Source organism: Bos indicus, chromosome 18 (genome assembly GCF_029378745.1).
Source record: "Bos indicus isolate NIAB-ARS_2022 breed Sahiwal x Tharparkar chromosome 18, NIAB-ARS_B.indTharparkar_mat_pri_1.0, whole genome shotgun sequence".
NCBI classification, from domain to species: Eukaryota; Metazoa; Chordata; class Mammalia; order Artiodactyla; family Bovidae; genus Bos; species Bos indicus.
This window is the reverse complement of record NC_091777.1, coordinates 2,566,826-2,588,684: the sequence shown is the minus strand read 5'-3', so window position 1 is coordinate 2,588,684 and position 21,859 is coordinate 2,566,826. Positions and strand designations below refer to the sequence as shown.

The window sequence follows — 21,859 nt, the reverse complement described above, 5'->3', positions numbered from 1 at the left end:
GGAAAGCTCCCAAATGCACTTAATGGATTATTTACCCATCAGATGACACTGACGCAGAGAAAGAAATAGCTCCTTCCCCCACCCCTGGCCCTTTCTAAAGCAGAATTACTCATATTTTAATTTTCTACAGGATATTCAAATAGAAGCCTTGCTGATGAGAGCCTGTGAGCCCATCATTCAGAACTTTTGCCACGTAAGTGACATCTGGAGGAACATGGGTTAGAACCAATTTCACTGTGGCTTTGGCCCCCACGTGTATTGGACTTACAATGCCCACATTGTTCCTGAGTGATAACCAACTTTAACAAGTTAAAGTTGAAAATGTAAACAACATCAGGAGGAGTCAGGAGGGGTCCACCATCCTGGGAAACCCTGTTTGCTGACCCCTCGTGGACGACCAGAGAGGTGGTTAGAACCACTTGCCAAGATGCCCTTTGTAAGGAAAGGAGAAGGGGGAACCCCCTTAGCAGGACTGGGTTGCCTTCAATACATACCACCAAGATTTGCTAACAGTAGGGTGGCTCTCCCCTTTCAGCTGTCTCCTTCTACCTGATGTTGAGGGAATTCTATTACTTTATGACTCACTGAACTACCTAAATTGTGGGAGTAAAACATACTCAGAAACCATAGGAGTCTTGACAACCAGGAGACGATGTTAGATGTTATCCCCAAGCCTGCTGCCCGCTCCATACAAGGAAAGGAGTTAAAAGGACTGCATAGTACACGTTTTTATTGGAGCTTCATGCAGGGCAACTTGCTGTGTAAATTTTATCTCACTGAACATTGGTTCTTCATCATTTCTCAGGCTTATTTGGACATAATTTCTGATGCGCCTTATTTGTAATGGCTCTAGAATCAGTCTCGTTTGCATTTTTTCATGGGCTGGGGTATGGGGTTTGTTCAGGAATGGTTACAAATGAAGTGTTAAGTATGCACTGCCTTCCCCAGGATGTGGCAGATAACCAGATAGACTCTGGGGACCTGATGGAGTGTCTGATTCAGAACAAACACCAGAAGGATATGAACGAGAAGTGCGCCGTCGGAGTCACCCACTTCCAGCTGGTCAGTAGTGCCCGGCACGTCCTTGTCTCCATTGATTAGGCTGTTGAACCTGTTCCTCTTTCAGGACATCAGAGCACCTCTTCAGTGAAAAGTCATTTTTTCCAAATACCTGTTTAGTGCAGCAGCTCAGATGGGTATCAGTACACTAGGATCTAAGCCTTTCTTTTAAATCATGCTACCCAGGTCTGGTATTTGAATAAGAAGATTAAACCACAATCTTCGTAGTTACCCCAGGCCTAAGTGAAGTACTTCTAATAAAGCAAGCACTTCCTTCCCAGGAGGATGAAATCTAGTCATCTTTGTAAAACTGACCTCTTCTTGGGGAACTAGCCTCCCTGACTGCTTCCTCGAGTGGCTCTCAGGGCCTCTGGACTGCGGGCACTGGGAGATGGGGAAGAATAGACACACGCTGCCCTCGGCGACCTGGGTGCGTTCTGGTGAAAGAAAAGCAAAAACACATTTACATATAAGTATATAGTTTCAGCTGAGTTTGTGAAGAAAAATAAAGCAGCGTACTGCCTGCAGGGTGATGGAGAAAAGGGGACTTGAGAAGGAGGTGTTTGAATGGAAGCGTCAAGGAAGTGAGGCAGCACGCCACAGGGAGACCTTGGGGGAGAGGCCCTGCCTGTGTGTGACTGGAAGCTGGTGTACCTGGGAGCAGAAGACCCAGGAGCGTGCAGCGGGGAGCTCCGCAAGCCAGGGAGCCTGAGGGAGACAGGGTTGTGCCAGCCGGGAGGCAGGCTGCTGCAGACAGCATATGAGCACAGTTACACCCAGCACTGCCGGTGAGGCCTTGTCACAGAGCTGCTGATTTTCTTTTCCATCTTCTTGTTCAGGTGCAGATGAAGGATTTTCGGTTCTCTTACAAGTTTAAAATGGCCTGCAAGGAGGACGTGTTGAAGCTTTGCCCCAACATAAAGAAGAAGTATGTAGCTTTTAACTGATTCGTTCTGCCTCGCTGCAGCCCCTCTTGGCTGCTGGATGAGTAGCTAAGATGTCAGGCAGCCGGCCACCATCTGGGAGGGTGATCCCCTGCCCACCCCCTTGGTGTTGTGGCTGGACCCCGTCTGGGAGGGTGACCTCCTGCACACCTCTTTGGTGTTCAGGCCGAGCCCCGTCTGGGAGGGTGACCCCCTGCACACCCCCTTGGTGTTACAGCTGAGCCCCGTCTGGGAGGGTGACCTCCTGCACACCTCTTTGGTGTTAAGGCCGAGCCCCGTCTGGGAGGGTGACCTCCCGTACACCCCTTGGTGTTACGGCTAGGCCCTGGGCTGCCTGGACATAGCCTCTCTGTGGCAGCTGAGAGCCACGCCTGGCAGTAGTTCTAAAGTGGGGAGACTGTGGCCTAAAGGAGCATTGTTTCATTTCCCCGTGCAGACCGCCTAACTGATGAAGCAGATACAGGTTTATGTACTTAAGTGAGCAGGTTGCAGTGTGGATAGGAGGTTAGCTGATGTCCTTGGGCATCATCCCATTACATCATCTCTCAGGGAAGCCACACAGGCCTTCACTGAGTGAGAGAGTAGTAAAGAAACAAACACTGTATTCATCTAGGAACCAGGTCCTAATGAGGAGAATGATGAGTTTTGATAGCATGGCTTCCCAAATTCTCCTATGCTGCTCTTCGCAGAAGTGAACTTCCGGAATGCATATCCCCTCAGATAAACCGGGTTCCCATTTTTGCTTAGGTTTCTGTCCTTCTCAGAGTGTATTTTCACAGTGTAGCAAAGACACTGTCCAGAGTTGAGAGTGGAGTAGCATTCCTCTCTGGTCACATGCATTTGACAAAACAAGTGTTAAACTGTCCTTGCACACACATCCCCTCTGTGGCCACCCCACCAGCCAGGCATGTTGTCGGCATTCGGGCTGGGGCCCAGTGTTTGTGACGTGTACAGTCAAATTGCTGCATTGAGCGCTCTGAAAACACAGTGAGACTTCACAGGAAAGGCATTCAGAACATGGTAAAGGGGTACATGGGCCCTGGAGGGCTGGTGTGGCCCCTGCCCCAGCCCAGGTCTCGACCGTCTGCTTCTGTGTGGCTCCAGCCTGGCTCAGGCCTCTTTGTTTCCGCGCAGGGTGGACGTGGTGATCTGCCTGAGCACCACCGTGCGCAACGACACTCTCCAGGAAGTCAAGGAACACAGGGTGTCCCTGAAGTGCCGCAAGCAGCTGCGGGTGGAGGAGCTGGAGATGGTAATGCCTGGGAGTACAGCTCTGGTCCCAGGAACCACAGGGCAGGGTTCAGAGAGCTGGGTGAAGGGCGAGGGCAAATTGGAAGGTTTTAGCCACAAGCGTGATGGTTAAGACTTAGAGCTACATGCTAAAGTTTTACCAGAGGACAGCTTCTCATTTCCCTTTTTTTTTTTTAACATGATTAAGTATTTTTTGCCACACGTAACTGGAAGTCCAGCTGTAAGACAAGCTGTGAGCATGTGATGCCAATCATTGCATCAATAATGTCCTCAAGGGTTGAGGTCTCTCCCTCTCCACTCTGCTGTCCTTGGGCACCAGCTTCATCATTAAGGCTGGTCTCCCTCGTGGCTGCACGGTGGCTGCCCACAACACCCGGGCCACCTGCTCCAGTACTCATCTCCAGCTGGAAAACAGAAACAAGAGAAAACTGACCCCGCACGAAACAAAGGTCCTCCTCCAGTTGGATTGTGTAGTTTTAGATCTGTGCCCCGTCCCCCTCAGGGGAGGCACTCACTGATGAGCTTTCTGGTGATCAAGGTGACGTGGGTGTTGGGAAGGCGCCCAGTGTACACTGAGAGGACACCTTCCACTTTACCTTTGAGGTGAGGCCCAAGCCATGTGAAGACAGCTAAAAATATGTATTAATTTTATGTTTTGTATTTTGAATCGTATTTATTTCACCTCAGTTCAGTTCAGTCGCTCAGTCGTGTCTGACTCTTCGCGACCCCATGGACTGCAGTACTCCAGGCCTCCCTGTCCATCACCAACTCCCGGAGCTTGCTCAGACTCATGTCCATTGACTCAGTGATGCCATCCAACCATCTCATCTTCTGTTGTCCCCTTCTCCTCCTGCCTTCAATCTTTCCAAGCATCAGGGTCTTTTCCAGTGAGTCAGTTCTTCATATCAGGTGGCCAAAGTATTGGAGTTTCAGCATCAGCATCAGTCCTTCCAGTGAATATTCAGGACTGATTATCTTTCAGGACTGACTTCCTTTAGGATTGACTGGTTTGATCTCCTTGCAGTCCAAGAGACTCTCAAGAGTCTTCTTGAGAAGACTCATTCTAAGCAGAAAGTAGTAATGAACACCAGAGAATACTAATATCCCCAAAGTTGCATGACCAGGTTTCCACATAAGTAGAACTGGCCTATGCATCCTTTTATAATAGAAACTTTGGGTCCCTAGATGTGAACATGACTCTTTCAGTAAAACAATAAAAGTAGAGTCCTACTTCCATATAATGATTTTAGCTTTCAGAGTGGTTTCCACATCATACTACCTTATTTCATCTTACAGCAGTCCTGTGAAGGGGTCAGAGTAGAATGGTAGCATTTCATTTTGCAAAGAAAGTCCAAGGCCATGAAGCTAGAATAGTGGCCAAACTGAAATTCAGTCCTCCTCCTCCCATTATCGCAGTGGCCCCTTAGCATTTATGGCCACCAGACGAGCTCCAGTCTACAAATGTGTAGAGCATTTGATCTCACCAGCGTAGAGTAAGCTTACTTTCCCGTGCTGGCTCTCTCATACAGACAGAGGACATCCGCCTGGAACCAGATCTGTATGAAGCCTGCAAAGGTGACATCAAGAACCACTGCTCCACTGTGCAGTATGGCAACGCGCAGGTAACTTTTTGGTTTTTATTTTTTGATGGTGAAAGTAGTATGAAGATATCTTTTTAGTAATTTTCTGTGGGTGGGATAGGTCCCATCCTGTCCTGCCTGATCATCCCTTAAGCCACACCAGGCTGCTTTTCCCAAGCAGAGTACTTTTGCTCACTCTCATTCCTCTTTGCCACCAATTCATTCTCTTCCTTCTCTCTGGTTACCTTGTCCTCCCCCAGCTTGCCTGCCTAGTAAACTCCCAGTGATCTTTCCAATGCCTCCTCCTGCCTATAGCTTTCCCAACACTCTGCACCTCAAAAATTAGTTGTTCTCTCATTTGATCCCATTGCACAGAAGTTCTTAACTGGAGGTCACATAAGAACCACCACGGGAGGTTTTTTTGTTTTTCCCTCTAATTCACAGAACAGGGCCCTAGCCAGAATGATCAGGAATGAGATGCAGTGAAGTGTTTTTGTTTTAGTGTTATTCTGACATTGGATCTACCTCTTGTAGTGTGTGGCGTTGCCACAGTGCGTCAGCCTCAGAGCTGATGGCTTTGTTGTCTTCTAGTATCTGCTCTGGGCGATGCAAAGACCAGTGTCAGTCTGATTCTCAGTTCTGTGTCGTTAATCTACCTCTGAGTTTTCTCTTTATTTTTAATGATCTGTAATTTCACTATGCTATAGTTAGATCTGGTTTTTGTTTTTATTATCCTTGTTGGCTCCGTCTCAGAATTCATGTCTTACTTCAGTTCAAAGAAATTCTCGGACATTGTTCTTTCAAAAATTCCCTTCTTATCCTTCCTTCTGGAACTCCTGTTAGACATTTGGAACATCGGAATCTGTCCTCCATGTCCATTTTTCTTCCACGTTTTTCCTTTCTTTCTCTCTCTATACTACACTCAGGTAGGTAGTTCTTCAGTTCTGTTTCCCAGATTCATAATTTATCATTTTAGGCTTTCCATTCTGCTCTTCAGAGAGACCACCAGTTGGATTTTGTCATTTCTTTTTTTTCCAATGTATGTATTTTAATAAGGAGCACTGATAGTTCCTTCTACCCATCCCTTTTGACATTATTCATTTTTTAATTCATATGCCATGATCCCCCAGTACATTGTTACTAGGCTGTTATCAGTTAAATCAGCTAAAAATAAGAAAAATCATTTTATATTTTTTTCTTCTTTTTTTTCCCTTTTCTAACGCTCTTCCTTTCTTTATGTAGATCCAAGGTTTTGACCTATATATGTTTTCCCTTCTGCCTGAAGAATTTCTTTTTTTAACTTTTTTTTTTGCAAGATGTGTGTATGGATAATGAATTACCTCAGTTTTTGCTTGTGTGAGAAAGTCTGTCTTCTTTTTTTTTTTCTGTCTTCGTTTTTGAAAAACAGATTTGCTGGATATAGAATGCTAGGTTGATGGATTTTTTTTTTTCTCTTACAGTACTTTATTTCACTCCATATTCTTTTATGCATAGTTTTGTTTTTTCTTGTTTTGTTTTGTTTTTGTTTTTTAGGCTGTACCATGCACACAGCCTTTGGGATCTTAGTTTCTTGACCAGGGATTGAACCTGCACCGCCTGCACGGGTAGTGTGGCATCTTAACCTCTGGCCCACCAAAGAAGTGCCTGCGGTTTCTGATGAGAGGTCCACTGTAAATCTTACATCTGAATGTTAGTTTTGTAGAGCTGCCACATTTCCACAAACTGGGCGCCTTAAACCAAATTTATTCTTTCCCAGTCTTGAGGCCTCATCCCTGAAATCGAGGTGTTAACAGACCTGCTGTCTTTCCCGAGGCTCTCGGCTGAAAGCTTCCTTGCTCTGTGTCTTCTGGTGGTGCCAGGCCTTGACTTGGGGTCTCTGCCACCATCCCTAACCCTCACCCTTCAGGGGCAAGGATTGGGTCTGGTTCATACCTGGCATCTCATGCTCTGTTCCCGTATGATAAATGATGAGTTGAGCTGAACTTCCTGGCTTGTGCCTACTGTCGAGTCAGGGTTATTGCTGCAGGGAAAGGCAGAGAGCCTGATGTATGCTCCAAAAGAAATCTACAAGAAACAACCCTGGAAGGGAGAAGAAACCAGAAATCTTGAGAGGGTTTCCTTCCCCACAGACTTCCAGTGCAGCCTGCTCGTCATCCATCATGTTTATACATTTGGTTTGCCTCTAGCCCTGAGGTTGTAGATCTATAAATCTAATTCTCCTTTGTGAGAAAATCCTGATTCCTGTTACCTAGGAATTAGAAATAGAGGATGCCTGGATAGAAAAATGAGGTATGCACCAAGAAGTGAATGCTTTAGTCAGGAAACGTGGATTATCAATCCCTGATCCACCTCTTAACTTGTCCATAATTCTTATGCCCTAGATTATTGAATGTCTGAAAGAAAACAAGAAGCAGCTGAGCCCTCGTTGCCACCAGAAAGTGTTTAAGCTGCAGGAGACAGAGATGATGGACCCAGAACTAGACTATACGCTCATGAGAGTCTGCAAGCAGATGATAAAGGTAAGGGGTCTAAAACCAGGGTCACAGTAACAGTAGCATGAGCTTCTTTACATTTCAGAGTAAATGCACATAATCTTTCAGTATCAACCTGTTTTATATAGCTAAAGCCATGGTTCTCGAACTCTGGCCCCTAGACCTGCAGCACCAGCACCACCTGGGAACTTAGACTCTCAGGCCCCACCTGACCTCTTGAGTCAGTCTCTGCAAGTGGTGGCTTCTGTCTTCACAAGCACCCACGGGTTCCAGGGCAGCTCCAGTTTGAGAACCACTAAGCCACAATGACTGACCTCACTTTGACCTGAGACGCAAGAAAATAGAGGCCCACTGAATATATGATGAGTTTTGAGGCGGTAGGTGGAGGTCTACTGAAAAAGTCACCATCAAATGCCCTGTCTCCCACCACCTGTCTACCGCCATCAATGGCTTTTTTGTTGTACAAGTTCTTTTGGTTCTTTTGCATCTCCAGTGAACGTCCCCTGCATCAGGGGTGACGAGATGTCATTCCTGGATCTGTGCACGCGTACAAAGAGATCTAAGTGCGAACCCCTTATTTCAACTTCCCTTTAAAATAAAGCGATACTTCTCACCCTGTCAAACAAACTCTAAAGAAAATTGTGAAAGTAAAGTCTCTTTAGGTGGGTCTGGAAGAATTGAGCCCTCTGTAAAAATGGAAATAATCAGGCTGTGATTTGAGGGAACTTTTATGCCTTTTATAAAAATCAATCAGCAATCTGCATCAGTCATATTAAGACCAGTGGACTATAATTAATCCACAGTGGACTGTGGATTAGCGGATAGAGATGAGTTTATCACTAGTCAGAGTGAATCTCTGACTTCAAGGACACTAGCAAGTGTACAAGATCTGGCTCCACAGGATTTGGTAGGAGATCCTGTAGTTAAAGAATGAACCAGAAAGGTCATTTCCCTGCATCCCTGCTCACATTATTTGGTGGGTCATTCCTGAGTTTCCCATTGGAGTTGGGTAGATACAGTTTGAGGGCTACATGGTCACCTAGCCCAGTGTTACGTTCATATGTCAACAGTATGTAAGCTCATGAGATGCCATGTAATGTAGCATAGCCATGTAAGTAGGGAATCAGTCCTGTGCAAAATAAGAAACAGGAAGTAGAAAGAAATGTGAGAAGTATAGTAGAGAATCGATAAAAGGGATCTGAAGGCTGGGTGCTTATTCAGGCTTGCTGTTTCTCTTGTCCCAAGTGATACCTTTAGGTTCTGTCATAAGCTCCTAGAAGATGTAAGAGTGATAAATATGGAGTTAACTGCTGCATTTGGCAATTAACTACTTTTATTAACTACTTTTGTTTTTTTGCAGAGATTCTGTCCAGAAGCAGATTCCAAAACTATGTTGCAGTGTTTGAAGCAAAATAAAAACAGTGAATTGATGGATCCCAAATGCAAACAGATGATAACCAAGCGCCAGATCACCCAGAACACAGGTACCATCTTGGCTTTCCTGGTCCCACAGGGTAGAGCTTCAGAGGAGCTGAGTGGGCATATACTTGCCTAACTAAACTAAAGGTGCTTTGGTGCTTGTGACTGCTAAGAATCTGGATGTAGTGAGCAAGGTGACGTCTTCCCTGAAGAGGGTCCAGAGGAACACAGAGTCATGGGGAGCTTGCCGTTACAGGGCATCCAAAACGAATTAGGGCTAGAGTTCTTTGAAAAAGTCTGGAGGTTGAATAAAACTTCATGCACGTGGCAGGAGAATGCATGGGTGATCTGTTTCAGAACAGAGACATTTAATCTTGAAGTTGCAAGACCTTGTAACTTAATCGTCAAATTGAGTTGGATATTCAGCGTTTTTGAATATATATATTATGGGGAAGGGTACTGATGTCTGCGTGATTTTTGTGAGGACTGCTTAGAATGTTGGTCTCAATAGACCCTGCAGAGCTGCTGGGGAGTAGGATTCTCCACGTCTGCCCTTCCACCACACTATGTTGAGGATTTAAAATAGCGTCGTGAGGGAGTTGCCTGGCAGCCTAGTGGTAGGGCTCCTCACTCTCACTCTTGTGGCCCAGGTTCAGTCCCTGGTCAGGGAACTAAGGTCCTCCATTTACTGGATAAAAAAATTAATGGTTTATTTATGGTCATTGACATAATATGTCCCCTTTGGGTAAGTGGATCTCAAAACATCTGTGAACCCAGGTGGAGTATTTTATCACATGCTTATTCCTTTCTTCTAGATTACCGCTTAAACCCTGTGCTAAGGAAAGCCTGCAAAGCCGACATCCCTAAATTCTGTCATGGGATCCTGACTAAGGCCAAGGATGATTCAGAGTTAGAAGGTCAAGTCATCTCTTGCCTCAAGCTGAGATATGCAGACCAGGTAAACTGCCCTGGGCTTTGCACGAGGCCTCCACTAGTTCCGACGGCGTTTTCTTTGGAAGTCCTTAGCTTACTGCCACTTTCCCCAAGACCTTTCTCACATCATCCCCAAGCCAGGGCCCAGGTGGAAAGCTGACATGTTCTAATAGGCTGACCTCCTCCCCCTTGTCACGCGTAGCGCCTCTCTTCAGACTGTGAGGACCAGATCCGGATCATCATCCAGGAGTCTGCTCTGGATTACCGCCTGGACCCTCAGCTCCAGCTGCACTGCTCGGATGAGGTAGGGTGTGGGTGCAGAGCTTGCTGTGAGCAGAGCTGGTCAGGAGGGCTTTACTGGAGATAAGTTCTTTACTCTTTCCCTTCAGCCCTGAATCCAGTATTCTTCTAGGCTCTCCATTGTCTGAGCTTCTGGTTCTTTCTAACACTGAATTTGACCTGGCCTTAGTCCTCAACACTGTTCAATTTTGATTCCATATTTCTCTGTAGAACATGAGTATTATTATATCTGTCTATGTCTAATTTGGTCTTCCCTCTCCTTATTCTGATGGTCAACCCAAAACACACCCAACACTTGCCAGAAAAATGGAAGTGCTCCTGTAATAAATACCTCTGATGAAGGGCCTATTCTTGGAAGTTGACTTCCTAGCTGGAAAAGGCCATGTTGAGAACTTTGTTCACCATACATCAGTTTTATGGATATGAGTTTTAAAGGTATTTCAAAGAAGCTTACTCATAAAGCTCTCCAAAAGAAGGCTACATTTTAAATCTGCGCTGCAAGCTATGTGTCAGGACCCCTTTGTGTTTCCAAGCTATGCAGCTTGGTTTACCCTGATGTTCTGTGAATGTCAAGCCTTTGCTTTTAGGATTTTACTTGGCTGTCTGACCTTCCTCTTGAGCAATCAGGGAGTAGTCTCTGTGACCAGGCCTGGGACAGTCTGACTCAGGCCTGGAGGTTGACAGCATGAAGATACATGTGTTGACAAGTTTTTCGGCTCTGTGCCAGTTCTTGTGAAGGAGAACAGAGCCTGGCATGCCATGTGGGGGGAGGGGAGTGAAAGCCACCAGGGACCCATTTGAGAGGCACCCAGTCACGTCTGTGGGAGATCGTGAGTCTGTGTGATGCAGAGGCCCAGGAGCCCAGCGCGCAGGGCTGCCTGTGCTCTGTGTGTCCCGAGCAGATCGCCAGTCTGTGCGCCGAGGAAGCCGCAGCCCAGGAGCAGACCGGCCAGGTGGAGGAGTGCCTCAAGGTCAACCTGCTCAAAATCAAAACAGAAGGCTGTAAAAAGGTGACTCCGTTAGTCTCCATTTTCTGTCGCTTGCGTTCTTCTCCTCTTCCTCTTCTTCCTCTGAAAGCTATAGACTGTGCATCTCGGTGGTAAAATCAAAACCTGCCTTCCAGGGATTCTGTCCATTCCTCTTACCAAACTCATTGCGCTTTTGACTCTTAATTGCCTGTAACTTAAATATTCTTACACGCCTACTAATTAGTTGTGAATATGTCTCGTCTCCATGACTAGACCAACGTTTAAGTGCTATGCCGAAGTAAAATGTCAATTCCAATATACCGGTAAGGGTACTACATTCATAAGAGTTAATGAAACTAAAAATCTAGCTCATTTCAGAAACATCACATAAAAAATTTCATCAAAATATGAGTTAACGTATATTGTCTTATGAAATTGATAAGCAAAATAATATATATTTGATCTTTTTTTAGAAAGCTTTATCTCTTTTTGGAAAAGTGTTTGAATAATATTGTTGAATCAGTGTGAATATTGTGTGCAAATATTTTCATCTGCTAAAAATGTTTCTGATTCCACGTGGTCTGAAGAATGGTAGGAGTTGCTTGAATGCTAAATCCACGTATTTTCCTGCAAACATTTCATCAAATGATTTCATTTAACTTCAGGGAGGACTTTTTGAACAATACTTTTTTTTTTGCTTTGCTTTGCTTTTATTATTCTTTTACAGTCTATTAAGAGCACACTAATTTCTACATAAGAAAGTATTTCTGGACTATCTACTGCAGTTTCATCATTAATAACAGTGTCTGCCAAGTTGATTTCAGTTCTGTTCTGTTTGTATTTCTGTTGATCAGAACATCTTTGAACTCAGACAAGAATTGTTCTCACCGTAGAAGTTAGGTGCTGACAAGTCTTTTTTCCTTTTGAGAGTAATGTCGATAAAGTGAGACATTTTACAAACGTGCTCTTCTGTTTTGGAATTTTAATATAGCTTATTACTCTGATTTTCAGTTTTCACGTTTACAGAGTTCTGTAGAAACAAAAGAACTGCTTTAAGTCAGTGTAAACACTAACACTTAGTATTTAATAATATGGTATACCAGAATGCCAAAACCCAATTCTGATCTTAATACTGCCCTGCTTTGCTTAGCAAACAGCTGTGCGTACACTCGGGCCCCAAATTACATTTATTGAATTAAATTGGATGCTAACAATCTCCGTTCTTTGCACCCTCACCACATTGCCAGCAATCTCCGAGTAGCCTCTGTTGGCTTAACCTTCTCTCCTTGACATGTTTGTGCATGAAGTATGTACGGACAACAGATTTCGCCGTGTGTCCTCTATAAGAGTGCTCTCTGTGATCTCCCTGCCTTAGGAAGTGTTAAACATGCTGAAGGAAAGCAAAGCAGACATCTTCGTGGACCCGGTTCTTCATACAGCTTGTGCCCTGGACATTAAACACCACTGTGCGGCCATCACCCCTGGCCGAGGGCGTCGTAAGTCGCTGCGTTCACTGTAGCCCTTTCTGAGCTGTCTCGGGAGGAGCAGAGGTCCTGCGGAGACATCAGTTACAGCAACTCTGTTCTGTAGCTGCAGCTCAACCATAGACGGCACCCTTGGGGGCCTCGTTGATGCTTTGTGAAAAGTGAGTTTAGGAGTGATCTGCAGGTGTACAGTGGTACAGCCCTGACCAGAGGTAAAGATTTGACAAGAGAAAGTTGAGTTACTTACCAGGGAGGCAAAAGTTAAAGCCATCATCACGGCCCTCTTCCTTGCCTTGCCCAGCGAATGGCTCCGACAGCTTCCCCAGTGGCCACAGTGGGCTCTGAGGTCAGGTCCTGCGTGACGTGGAACCTGGGCAAGGGTACGGCTCTTTCTGACCCACGTGTGTCCTCTGAGAATCAAGAGGTTTTAAGAGAGAGTCCGGAGAGCCATCCTTAGACATTCTTCTCCATGTGAGCTCTTAGGTGAAGTGTCCTTGAAGGGATTTCACTTTGGGTAGCCTCTGGATCTGAATTCCCTGGTGGTAGGTACCCTTCTCCCCAGCCTTACTGAAATCTCTGTTCTGTACATCTTCTGACTCTTCTTACCCCTTTCCTTGCACAGAAATGTCCTGCCTTATGGAGGCCCTGGAGGACAAGCGGGTGAGGTTACAACCAGAGTGCAAAAAACGTCTCAATGACCGGATTGAAATGTGGAGTTACGCAGCAAAGGTAACGAACCTCGAGAATCTCCTGAAGTGACATGTTCCCTGAGTTTCCCAGTCTCTTTGAGTTACTTCACTGACCCTTTGTCCTTGTCATGAATCATTGTGTTTGAAAACATCTTTCAGTGCACCTGTAGGACTCCTGGGCTCTGTGAGCCTGGAGCCGTCATCTCCAGATAGGACAGCTGAGACATGAATTGATCTCTTCTTTCCTCATCGGTTTCTACTTCTGAGCCACTAAGGATTGCTTCTCAGTGACTCCACTGCTTGTTTTCTGTTGGCACATGCTGGTGCTCAGATCACTTTAATCTGAAGACCCGTCATGCTGTTCTCAGTACACGGATGGGTGTAGAAGCAGCCCAGACCTCTGGTCCAGACCCTCTTGGGCACCCAGGCTAAACTGAGACCCAGCAGAACAGATCCGTGCGCACCTGGGGAGCCGTTTGGTCCTGATTCTGCCAGAGCAGGCGGCCATAGAGGTCCACTGGAGAAAGCACTGACGTGAAGGCTGGTTAGACTCTCGGTGTCCACAGCTGGGGGATTGGTTTGAGTCTATTCAGTCAGCATAAGTCATGTCTGCAGGTTGTTTTTGGTGGGGGAGAGGATGCTGATGATATGATGGTGAATGGAAACAAGTCAAGACAGAAGGAGCATCCACCACAACGTTAGCTTTTCTCTTTGTTTTTAAAAAGGCAGCAGTGTGTGAGGAAAATAAATCAAAATATTTAAGGACCTGTGTCCTTGTACAAATCAGTTGACCCCTTGCCACCCCTTGGGCTGCTGGGTCTTCACCTGTGATGTGGGAGTCGTGAAATCTATATGCCAGGACTGGTGTGAGGACTGAATGCTTGACGCGTGCTGAGCCCTCTGTCGGCACGTGGTCAGGTCCTCCGTGTGAGGGCCCTTAGCGCACTGGCGGTGGTGACGGCTGTGTTGGCTTCTGAGAGCCCGCCACTTTGCATTTGTCCGCATTGCCTCATCTTGTGCGGCAGCTGTGTACAGCACTATGATCAGGAAAGCCAGTTGTAGCTCTGTGTTTGACTTTCTCATCCCTCACCGTCTTCTCTCCCCTAAAGAAATGACCCCAGTTACGGTAGGAACCGAGGGGCAGTTTCGAGTGGGCATCGGCTCAGCCCACACCTCTCTGAGGGCGATGCCACCGTTTGTTTTCCAGGTAGCCCCAGCGGACGGCTTCTCTGACCTCGCCATGCAAGTGATGACCTCCCCGTCCAAGAACTACATCCTCTCTGTGATCAGCGGGAGCATCTGCATATTGTTCCTGATCGGCCTGATGTGTGGACGCATCACCAAGCGCGTGACACGAGAGCTCAAGGACAGGTAGAGGCGCCTGGAGCCCCAGAGGAACTACCTGCCTGGCGCCCCGTTTGTACAGCCCTCCTGTATAGCGCACCCCTCACCTCGCCCTCCTGCGCGGCGGCCCCAGCACTCACGTTAGAGCAGCAGCAGGCGCCCACCGCCTCGTCCGCCGCAGACTCCTCCCGCGTCCATGGTGTCCTCCTCCTTGACCACTCGTGCAGCAGCCGGCCGCTTTGGGGATCGCCTCTGTCGGCAGACTCGGGTTTCCCTGTCCAGAGACAAGTCTCTCATCCGGATGGACCTACCAATACTTCCGGAACCAACTCACCTGACCTGCAACTCAGCTGAATTTTTTTTTTTTTTTAAAACACCAAAAAAAATCTTTTTAAAGAAAGGAAAAAAAAATGTATATAGTAACACATCTCCTCCAGGCTTGATTTGAGCAATGGGGTTCTTTCTTCTGTGTGGCGGTGTAAAAGGAAGGCAGGACGTTAGAGGGGAGCACCTAACACGCTGTAACCGGGATGTCTGGCTGACCTCTCAGAAGCACCTTTGGCCCCATCAGGGCCACGGACTTCACCAAGTAGCAGGAAACGACTGACCAGCCCACTTGGGGTCTTGTTTTCTTCTGCTGAAACAGTGATGCCTTCCGATCCCTACCCGAGCAGAGCCACTGCGGGTCAGGACCCACGGCCACGTGTCGCTCTGCCGTGCTCGCCCAGTGGGCCCCCTAGGCTGAGGGCGGGTGGGTTGGAGCAGGGCCCAGGGCTATGAGCAGCTCGTCCGTCCACTGCTCTGCACGAGAGGCTGGGCACCAGGGCCTGCCTTCCAGACCTGCACGGGGCTCTCCGCGTTTGGACTGGCCCTGCTGGGGTGGCAGTGCCTCCCTGAGTCCTCTGCTGCCGGGGGTGCCTGCGACCCAGCAGGGGGAGCCAGGGCGGGAAGCAGGGTGGGGGCAGAATCAGCCCACTGTGGTTCATGTTTCAGGCAACAATGCAGGTCAGGAACAGTGGCTTCTGCAGACGCAGCCTGGCCTCAGGGAGGGATGGCAGGCTGACCTTCCCACAGGCTCCGGGCCACCTTCCCAGACAAGCTCCTTCATACCTCTTCATGCAGAGGGCGTGGAACATGGTTCCAGTAAAAGATGGAGGCTCTTTCTCCTCTTTCCTTTCTGTCCGTTGGCTGCATCCCCCCACGGTAGTAGGCATTGGCTAAATGTTGTACTTGGATGATTCATCAGTCTTTGCTGAGTCTGAGCTTTGTGGAAACATTCCTGAGCATCGCTTAACCCTCCAGTGTAGAGATAACAGGCTTGGAGTATCAAAAGGGAGGCACACGGGCGTCACGGTTCAGCCTGGGGCACCTGGGCTTGAGTTTGGGGCACGGAATCCAGTGGCTGCACAAGAGGGCAGTGTGTACAGTAGGAGATATATTTATATAATATATATTTTATTAACCTGTTAGACGTCCACAGAGTATTATAAATCACGTGCCTAAAACTGCCCACATAGACCGTGCACCCTGCCTGGCCCCACCCTGCCTGGCCCCGCCCCGCCTCGCCACTGTCCGCGCGTGCCGCGGGCCCGCCCCCTCTGTCTTCCCTGGAACGTGTTCAGGACAAATGGGTCAGCTGGTCCAGGTGGCTCCTCGTCTAACCCTGACGGACGGATATTGGAATACTGATACTGTGGTTTGCTTCTTTCTTTCTCCTTTTTGCTACTCTTACTGGAGGCAGTGGGTTCCAGGCGCCAGCTGCAGACGCCCCCTGCCTCGGGCACCACCAGTCACCAAGGGCGGTTCTAAGCTGACAGGTCCCCTCAGGTCCTGCTCTTAAGGTCTTCCCGATTCTCAGCAGCTGTCTTGCGGGTCTTCTGTCTCATCACATTTGAACCTCTTGGAGTTGGAGCACCACCCCTCCTTCCACCCCTGTTGCACTAAACTGAGCTGGTGGATGGTGCACCTCCTGGGGCTCCTCCCTTGCTCTGGGCAGGTGCTGAGAGCGAGGAACAGGGTTGTCACATGTACACAGGCCCCCACTGATGCGTGTGACGTGCTTTACAGCACAGAATAACTTCCCATCTGATGGGGGGGCTTCCATTCTCCTCCTCTGCTGTCTCCCTCCCCACGTGTGTAAAACATCACCACAGCTTACTGTGTCTTGATGCTTTTCTTTCTGGACTGAGAGATGATCTCAACTGTCTGCAGCAGATCTGGAAGTTTGAAAAAAAGTTTGGTTCTTGAAACATCCATCACCTTGAGAAATGATCTGGATAGATAGAAGGTATAACTCTGCCGGTGTCTTTGATCGCTTGTTGCCAGAAAGCATTTCACCATCCAACTTGGAGTAGTTTCCTATGACTGAGCAGTTTCATACATCATCAGAAACTATGGCCCAGCTATGTCCATTCTGTACCTCATTCGGTGTGACAGAAACAGGCTCTGAGCCGCCTCTGGTCCCTGGCTTCATAGGTCACTCTTGGGTAAATCAGCTAGGCAAGAACTAGGCAAGAGGAAACCATGGCCCTAGTGGGGGAGCTGACGGCCCTCTTGCTCTGTCGTCATCTGATGTCTAGCCCATCCAGGAACAGTTACATCAGCAGCAGGTACGGTTTTGGGTCAAGACCAAGGGTCCATACCCTTGCTGAAGATTACGGTAACCAGGGAACTCATCAGGCCTCGTCCACTCACTCGAATCTCAGAGATGCCGACCGAGTATCTCCACAGCAGTCCAGAGGAGCCGGGAGGTCAGTTCTCTGGTCTGGCGGCCCTGCAGTGCAGGGAATCAGAAATCTGAATAGAATGTGCAGGACGAGGCTGACTGCTCCCCCTCACGGAGCTTCTCACACACAAGGCGGCTGTGGAGTGAGGTCTTGCCCTGCACGTCCCTGGCCTTCCTCCACTATCGCTGCTGTCCCAAGAGAAGTCTGCTAGCGAGATGCTCCAAGACAGGCCTGGGTTCACTCCAGCAGGAAAGCCCCCCTCCTTAGCATTCCCTGACACTCTGGTACCACCCACAGGCCCAGTTCTGTGGACCCCATCAGTTTGTTCTGAGCCAGTGCATCCTTAAGAGGCAAGGGGAATTCTAGGATTGAGTGAGCAGGTGTTGACTGGTATTCACTGCGGCCCTTGACTCCCATCCTGCACGCACTCTTCTCAGGGATGCTGGAGAGGGAGGGAGACTCTGCTTTCCTAGAAGATGTGACAGGAAATTTGCCATCAGATTTCATCTGTTCCCATTTCCTGAGGTCAGGTAACAAGAGAAACTAGTAGTGAAGACTTGTAGCCTCCATTTACATTTCATCAGACAGGGTGCTGACTTCCCTCCCCCTTCCCAGGAGAAGATTCACTCCTGTGTGCACCACCTCCAGGCTGTGGGACCACTGTCTGTCCCAAAGATCCCCACTGGTTTGAGTCACCCGGGGAAGGATCGGTTGCTTTGTGGGACCTCCTTTCTCAGCTGGTCTTAAGTTCCTCTGAGGAAAAAAGCCTTTGCTTTTCCCATTTCTTTCCCTCCCCCACCAAAAAGTAAGTGTTCTCCGCATATTGCTTATTCCACGCAAGCACGTACAGGGAAGGAACCTGCAGTAGGGACCCTTAGAAGCCATCCAACATAGCCTGACTCATTCAAACTAAATTTGGGCCATAGAATAAAAAGAATAGGGTTTTTTGAATCGTGCATTTTTGTGTGTTTACTTGTATTTCAAATTCTTAGGAAGTTGAAAAATCTCAGAACTCCTTTTATTTACTCTCACCATTTGGACAACACCTAAGTAGTTTTATAAAATGCAGCATTCCAGTGCCCCGAGTTTCCCTGTGTCTTTGAGGACCTACCACTTCTGAATCACCGCTCCCCCACTGGTCTTCAGCTCCCAAAGGACCAGGGGCTGGAGCTGATGTTCTGGTTGGTAGGTTTCTGTCTCATCTCTGCTTGGCCATCTCTCCAGCTAAACTCCGCTTGGTCCTCCTCTCCCCCAGGACCAGTGTCACATGTCAGGCAGGGCAGTTGAGTTCGAGGCCCAATCCCCCTTCATGCCCAGACCTCAGACAAAAGTCATTAGCAAACCCAGACTGATTGAGAGTGGTGGGCCCCTCCATGCCATCTAGTGAGATCACTGAGGAGACCCAGGGGCTGTTGGTCACCTGGAGCACAGAGGTGGGACTGTCTGCTCGGGCTGGTGGTGACAGGATCCTGGTGGTGGTCTCCTCCCCGTCCTCCTTCCCAAGACCCCCCACAGCACACGTGTAGGGGTATGGGCAGCCGTGCGATGGAGGAGTCTCCCTGGGCAAGGCGGGAACTCAGACAGTGCCTCTCTATTCTGTTTTGCCTTCCCCCAACACTGATTTGACACCTGGACCCCAGAGCCCAGTGGGCCCTGTGCCGCACACACTTGATGGTTTGAGCAGGTTCCCTGGCCAGAGTGAGTGACAGGAGGGCTGGCAGCCCGAGGCTTACTGAACGTCCTCCCCACGCAGTGTTTCCGGGTCAATCCAGGCTGGAAGACAGACTGTCCAGCAAATGCTGTGTGAGATCTTAGGCCTTTAAAAACTGGTGTGTTTTGTTTTTTTTTTTTAGAAGGAAAAAAAAAAAGTAACAAGCCTCTTTTGTAAATGGTTTTTCTTTCTATGTATAAAATCCTGGCAGTTCCTTGTTTTTACATGTTCATGCTGTGTAATTTTGAGATGTTACCGAGATTCTGAACATAATGTGCATTTTTTTTTTCTGTACAGATGAAATGGGAGAATTTAATAAAGAGTTTGCAGGTTTTTACTTGTTAAATCTTCTCTGTGGTGACTGGGAGGACCCTCCTCAAACACCTGCTATGCTCGTAGAAGTCTCCAGAGTGGTGAGCGCTGGCTGTGAACTTGCCACTGATGCTCAGAAACTTACTGTTCGAACGCCCTTGTTCTTGGTTAATTAGGTCAAGCAGAGTAGGACCATAGGCCTTTTATAGGAGAGCTGGAAGCAGATCTCGGGTTTTCTGACCCTCAGTCTCGTGTGTCCAGAATTACTCCTTCTGCTGATGTGCTTAAGCCATGTCATGAGGCTTCTCGGGGAACACGTCTGGACCTTCCTATAGATGCAGCACAGGATGGCACCTGGTGTCTGATGGCTGCCTTCCCGTTCAGGCCCAGAAGTGGGTGGGCCACATTCGTTTGGGCGCTGCTGCGTCCACGTTTAGTCAGTGCTTGTCTCCCCGTTCCAGTCCTGAGCTCGGTGACCTCACGACACCCTTCCCACATCTTGTCTTCTACCTCCTCTGCTCTCAGCAAAGCTCATTTGCATCTGGGTGTTGGATTGCAGATAGCAAAGGTTTCTTGAAGTAGTAATGGCCATACCAGTATTCGAGTAATGAAATGGGTCGTTAAGTTCGAAAGGTGGGGTAACCTGGAACCCAGGGTTTCTTCTCGGGACTCCTCAAATCCATTTTCAGCAACTGTCGTTTAGGAGATAGTGGGCCTGGGTGCAGAGTGGAGGGGGAGAGGGTGAAGAGTAGAAGAAAGGAGAGAGGGGTTGTAGAGGCATTTTGAGCCCCATCTGTACTGTTCCTCTGTCTAGGGGGCTCTGGGCAGCCATCAGCCCTGAACGAGTGTCCTGGAGGGGCCACCCTGTTTTGTGTAAGTGGGGGACTGAGCTGTGGGTTTAGGCTCCTCGTCACTAGTATCCCCACAAGGGAGAAGTGGCTCCCCCAGCCCGGCTGCCCTCAGCCCCCCAGGGGACTCCGCAGCAATGAATGGGTTATGCTGCCCGGCTGACACCTTAGCAGTCTTTGAATGAATTAGGACTTCCCAGGTGGCTCAGTGGTAAAGAACCTGCCTGCCAATGCAGGAGATGTGGGAAACGGGTTCAATCCCTGGGTTGGGAAGATCCTCTGGAGCAAGGAATGGCAACACACTCTGGTATTCTTGCCTGGAGAATCCCATGGATGGAGGAACCTGGCGGGCTGCGATCCAGAGGGTCGCAGAGAGTCGGATGCAGCTGAGCACGTGCAGCGCCCACGTTTTGTGTGTGATTTTTCAGGTAAAAGCTCCTTGGCCAACTTCAATCTTCAGAGCCATTTAGCTTCTGTTCTCAAAAGGAGCTAAGAACAAAAGGGTCTTGGCCAGAAAGGGAAGCTTAGACCATCCAGCTCTCTCACCTGGATGAAAAAGTGAGGCACAGAGGTGGGGAGGCGACTTCTCAAAACAGCTGATTAGCAGCCAAATGAGCACCCCTGCTGTGGGCTCTTTCTCTGACCAGGCACACAGGCTTTGGGGCCTGTGTGACCAAGTAAGACAGCCCTCATCCAGCTCTGGGCAGAAGCCACTGGCCTGACCCCAAAAGTCTGCCCAACCCGACAGACCTCCAGTGGGCGCGTCTGACCTTGGTCCTGGTTCCTGTCTCCATTGCCCAAAAGGACCTGTAGCACAGCAGTGTCTTCTCAAATTACTTGTTAAATACAGAGAGAAAACAGTAATTTACAGTGGAAAAATGCAGCTAAACCATGTGATCCACCTTAACGGCAAGGAGAATGGAACAGATGGACATTTCGTGCCTCCTGATAAAATGTACTGAGAACACAACATCCTTTCTGCGGTCTTCTTGTCAAAAGTGCAGAGCCTGAATCCGTCGTGAGGAAACACTGGACAAACCCGTACCAAGCCATGTTCTACAAAATTACTGCCCTTCACTCAGTCACGAAAGATAGAGACTAAGGAACTGCTCCAAATTAAAGGAGACTAAGGGGAGACTTAATAACTAAGCGCAGTGTGTAATCCTGCACCAGGAAAAAAAAATGTTATCCAACACACACTCTGAGAGAAACTTTGGAGAATTGGGTCTCTAGGGTTTTAAGGCTGTTTCTCTACTACTGAGACCAGGGGCCCAACAGCAGTTCTTACTTTGTAATAGTTTGAAGCAACCAATAAAGACACCTTGAACATGAAAAAAAATTTTTTTCTGACCTTTGTATTGTGTTACACTAAGATTGATGACTGACTTCATAAACGATGGAAATCAGAAGACAGTGAAAAGAAAAACTTCAAACGTAGAATTTTTTTAACCTAATGAAAATAACCTTTAAAATAAAGATGTTGTCAGATAAACAAAAGCTGAGATAATTTATCACTATGAGACTTGCACGAAAGGAATCCTACGTGAAAGAATAAGAAGTGTTCTAAAAGGTAAATATGTACTTGAATATAAGTAAGGATTTAAATAAATCATATATTAATTTTTTTTGTTTTATTTTATTTTTATTTTAGTGCCTTTTGTTCTTTTTTATTTTTTTTAATTTAATTTTATTTTATTTTTAAACTTTACATAATTGTATTAGTTTTGCCAAATATCAAAATGAATCCGCCACAGGTATACATGTGTTCCCCATCCTGAACCCTCCTCCCTCCTCCCTCC

General features: G+C 47.8%; 1 protein-coding gene across 1 annotated transcript in view; it reads left to right on the top strand.

The window, feature by feature from the left end:
- GLG1 (golgi glycoprotein 1) overlaps positions 1–19,246 on the top strand; it is a 127,656-nt gene extending 108,410 nt beyond the window's left edge. The window contains exons 14-26 of the mRNA XM_070770311.1: positions 131–193; positions 949–1,062; positions 1,899–1,987; positions 3,138–3,255; positions 4,784–4,876; positions 7,216–7,353; positions 8,687–8,810; positions 9,561–9,703; positions 9,881–9,982; positions 10,881–10,988; positions 12,322–12,442; positions 13,053–13,159; positions 14,327–19,246. Of these exons, the coding sequence (XP_070626412.1) occupies positions 131–193; positions 949–1,062; positions 1,899–1,987; positions 3,138–3,255; positions 4,784–4,876; positions 7,216–7,353; positions 8,687–8,810; positions 9,561–9,703; positions 9,881–9,982; positions 10,881–10,988; positions 12,322–12,442; positions 13,053–13,159; positions 14,327–14,494 (1,488 nt within the window). The 3' untranslated portion in view covers positions 14,495–19,246. The remainder of the gene's footprint in view (positions 1–130; positions 194–948; positions 1,063–1,898; positions 1,988–3,137; positions 3,256–4,783; positions 4,877–7,215; positions 7,354–8,686; positions 8,811–9,560; positions 9,704–9,880; positions 9,983–10,880; positions 10,989–12,321; positions 12,443–13,052; positions 13,160–14,326) is intronic.
- The last annotated feature ends 2,613 nt before the right edge of the window (positions 19,247–21,859 follow it).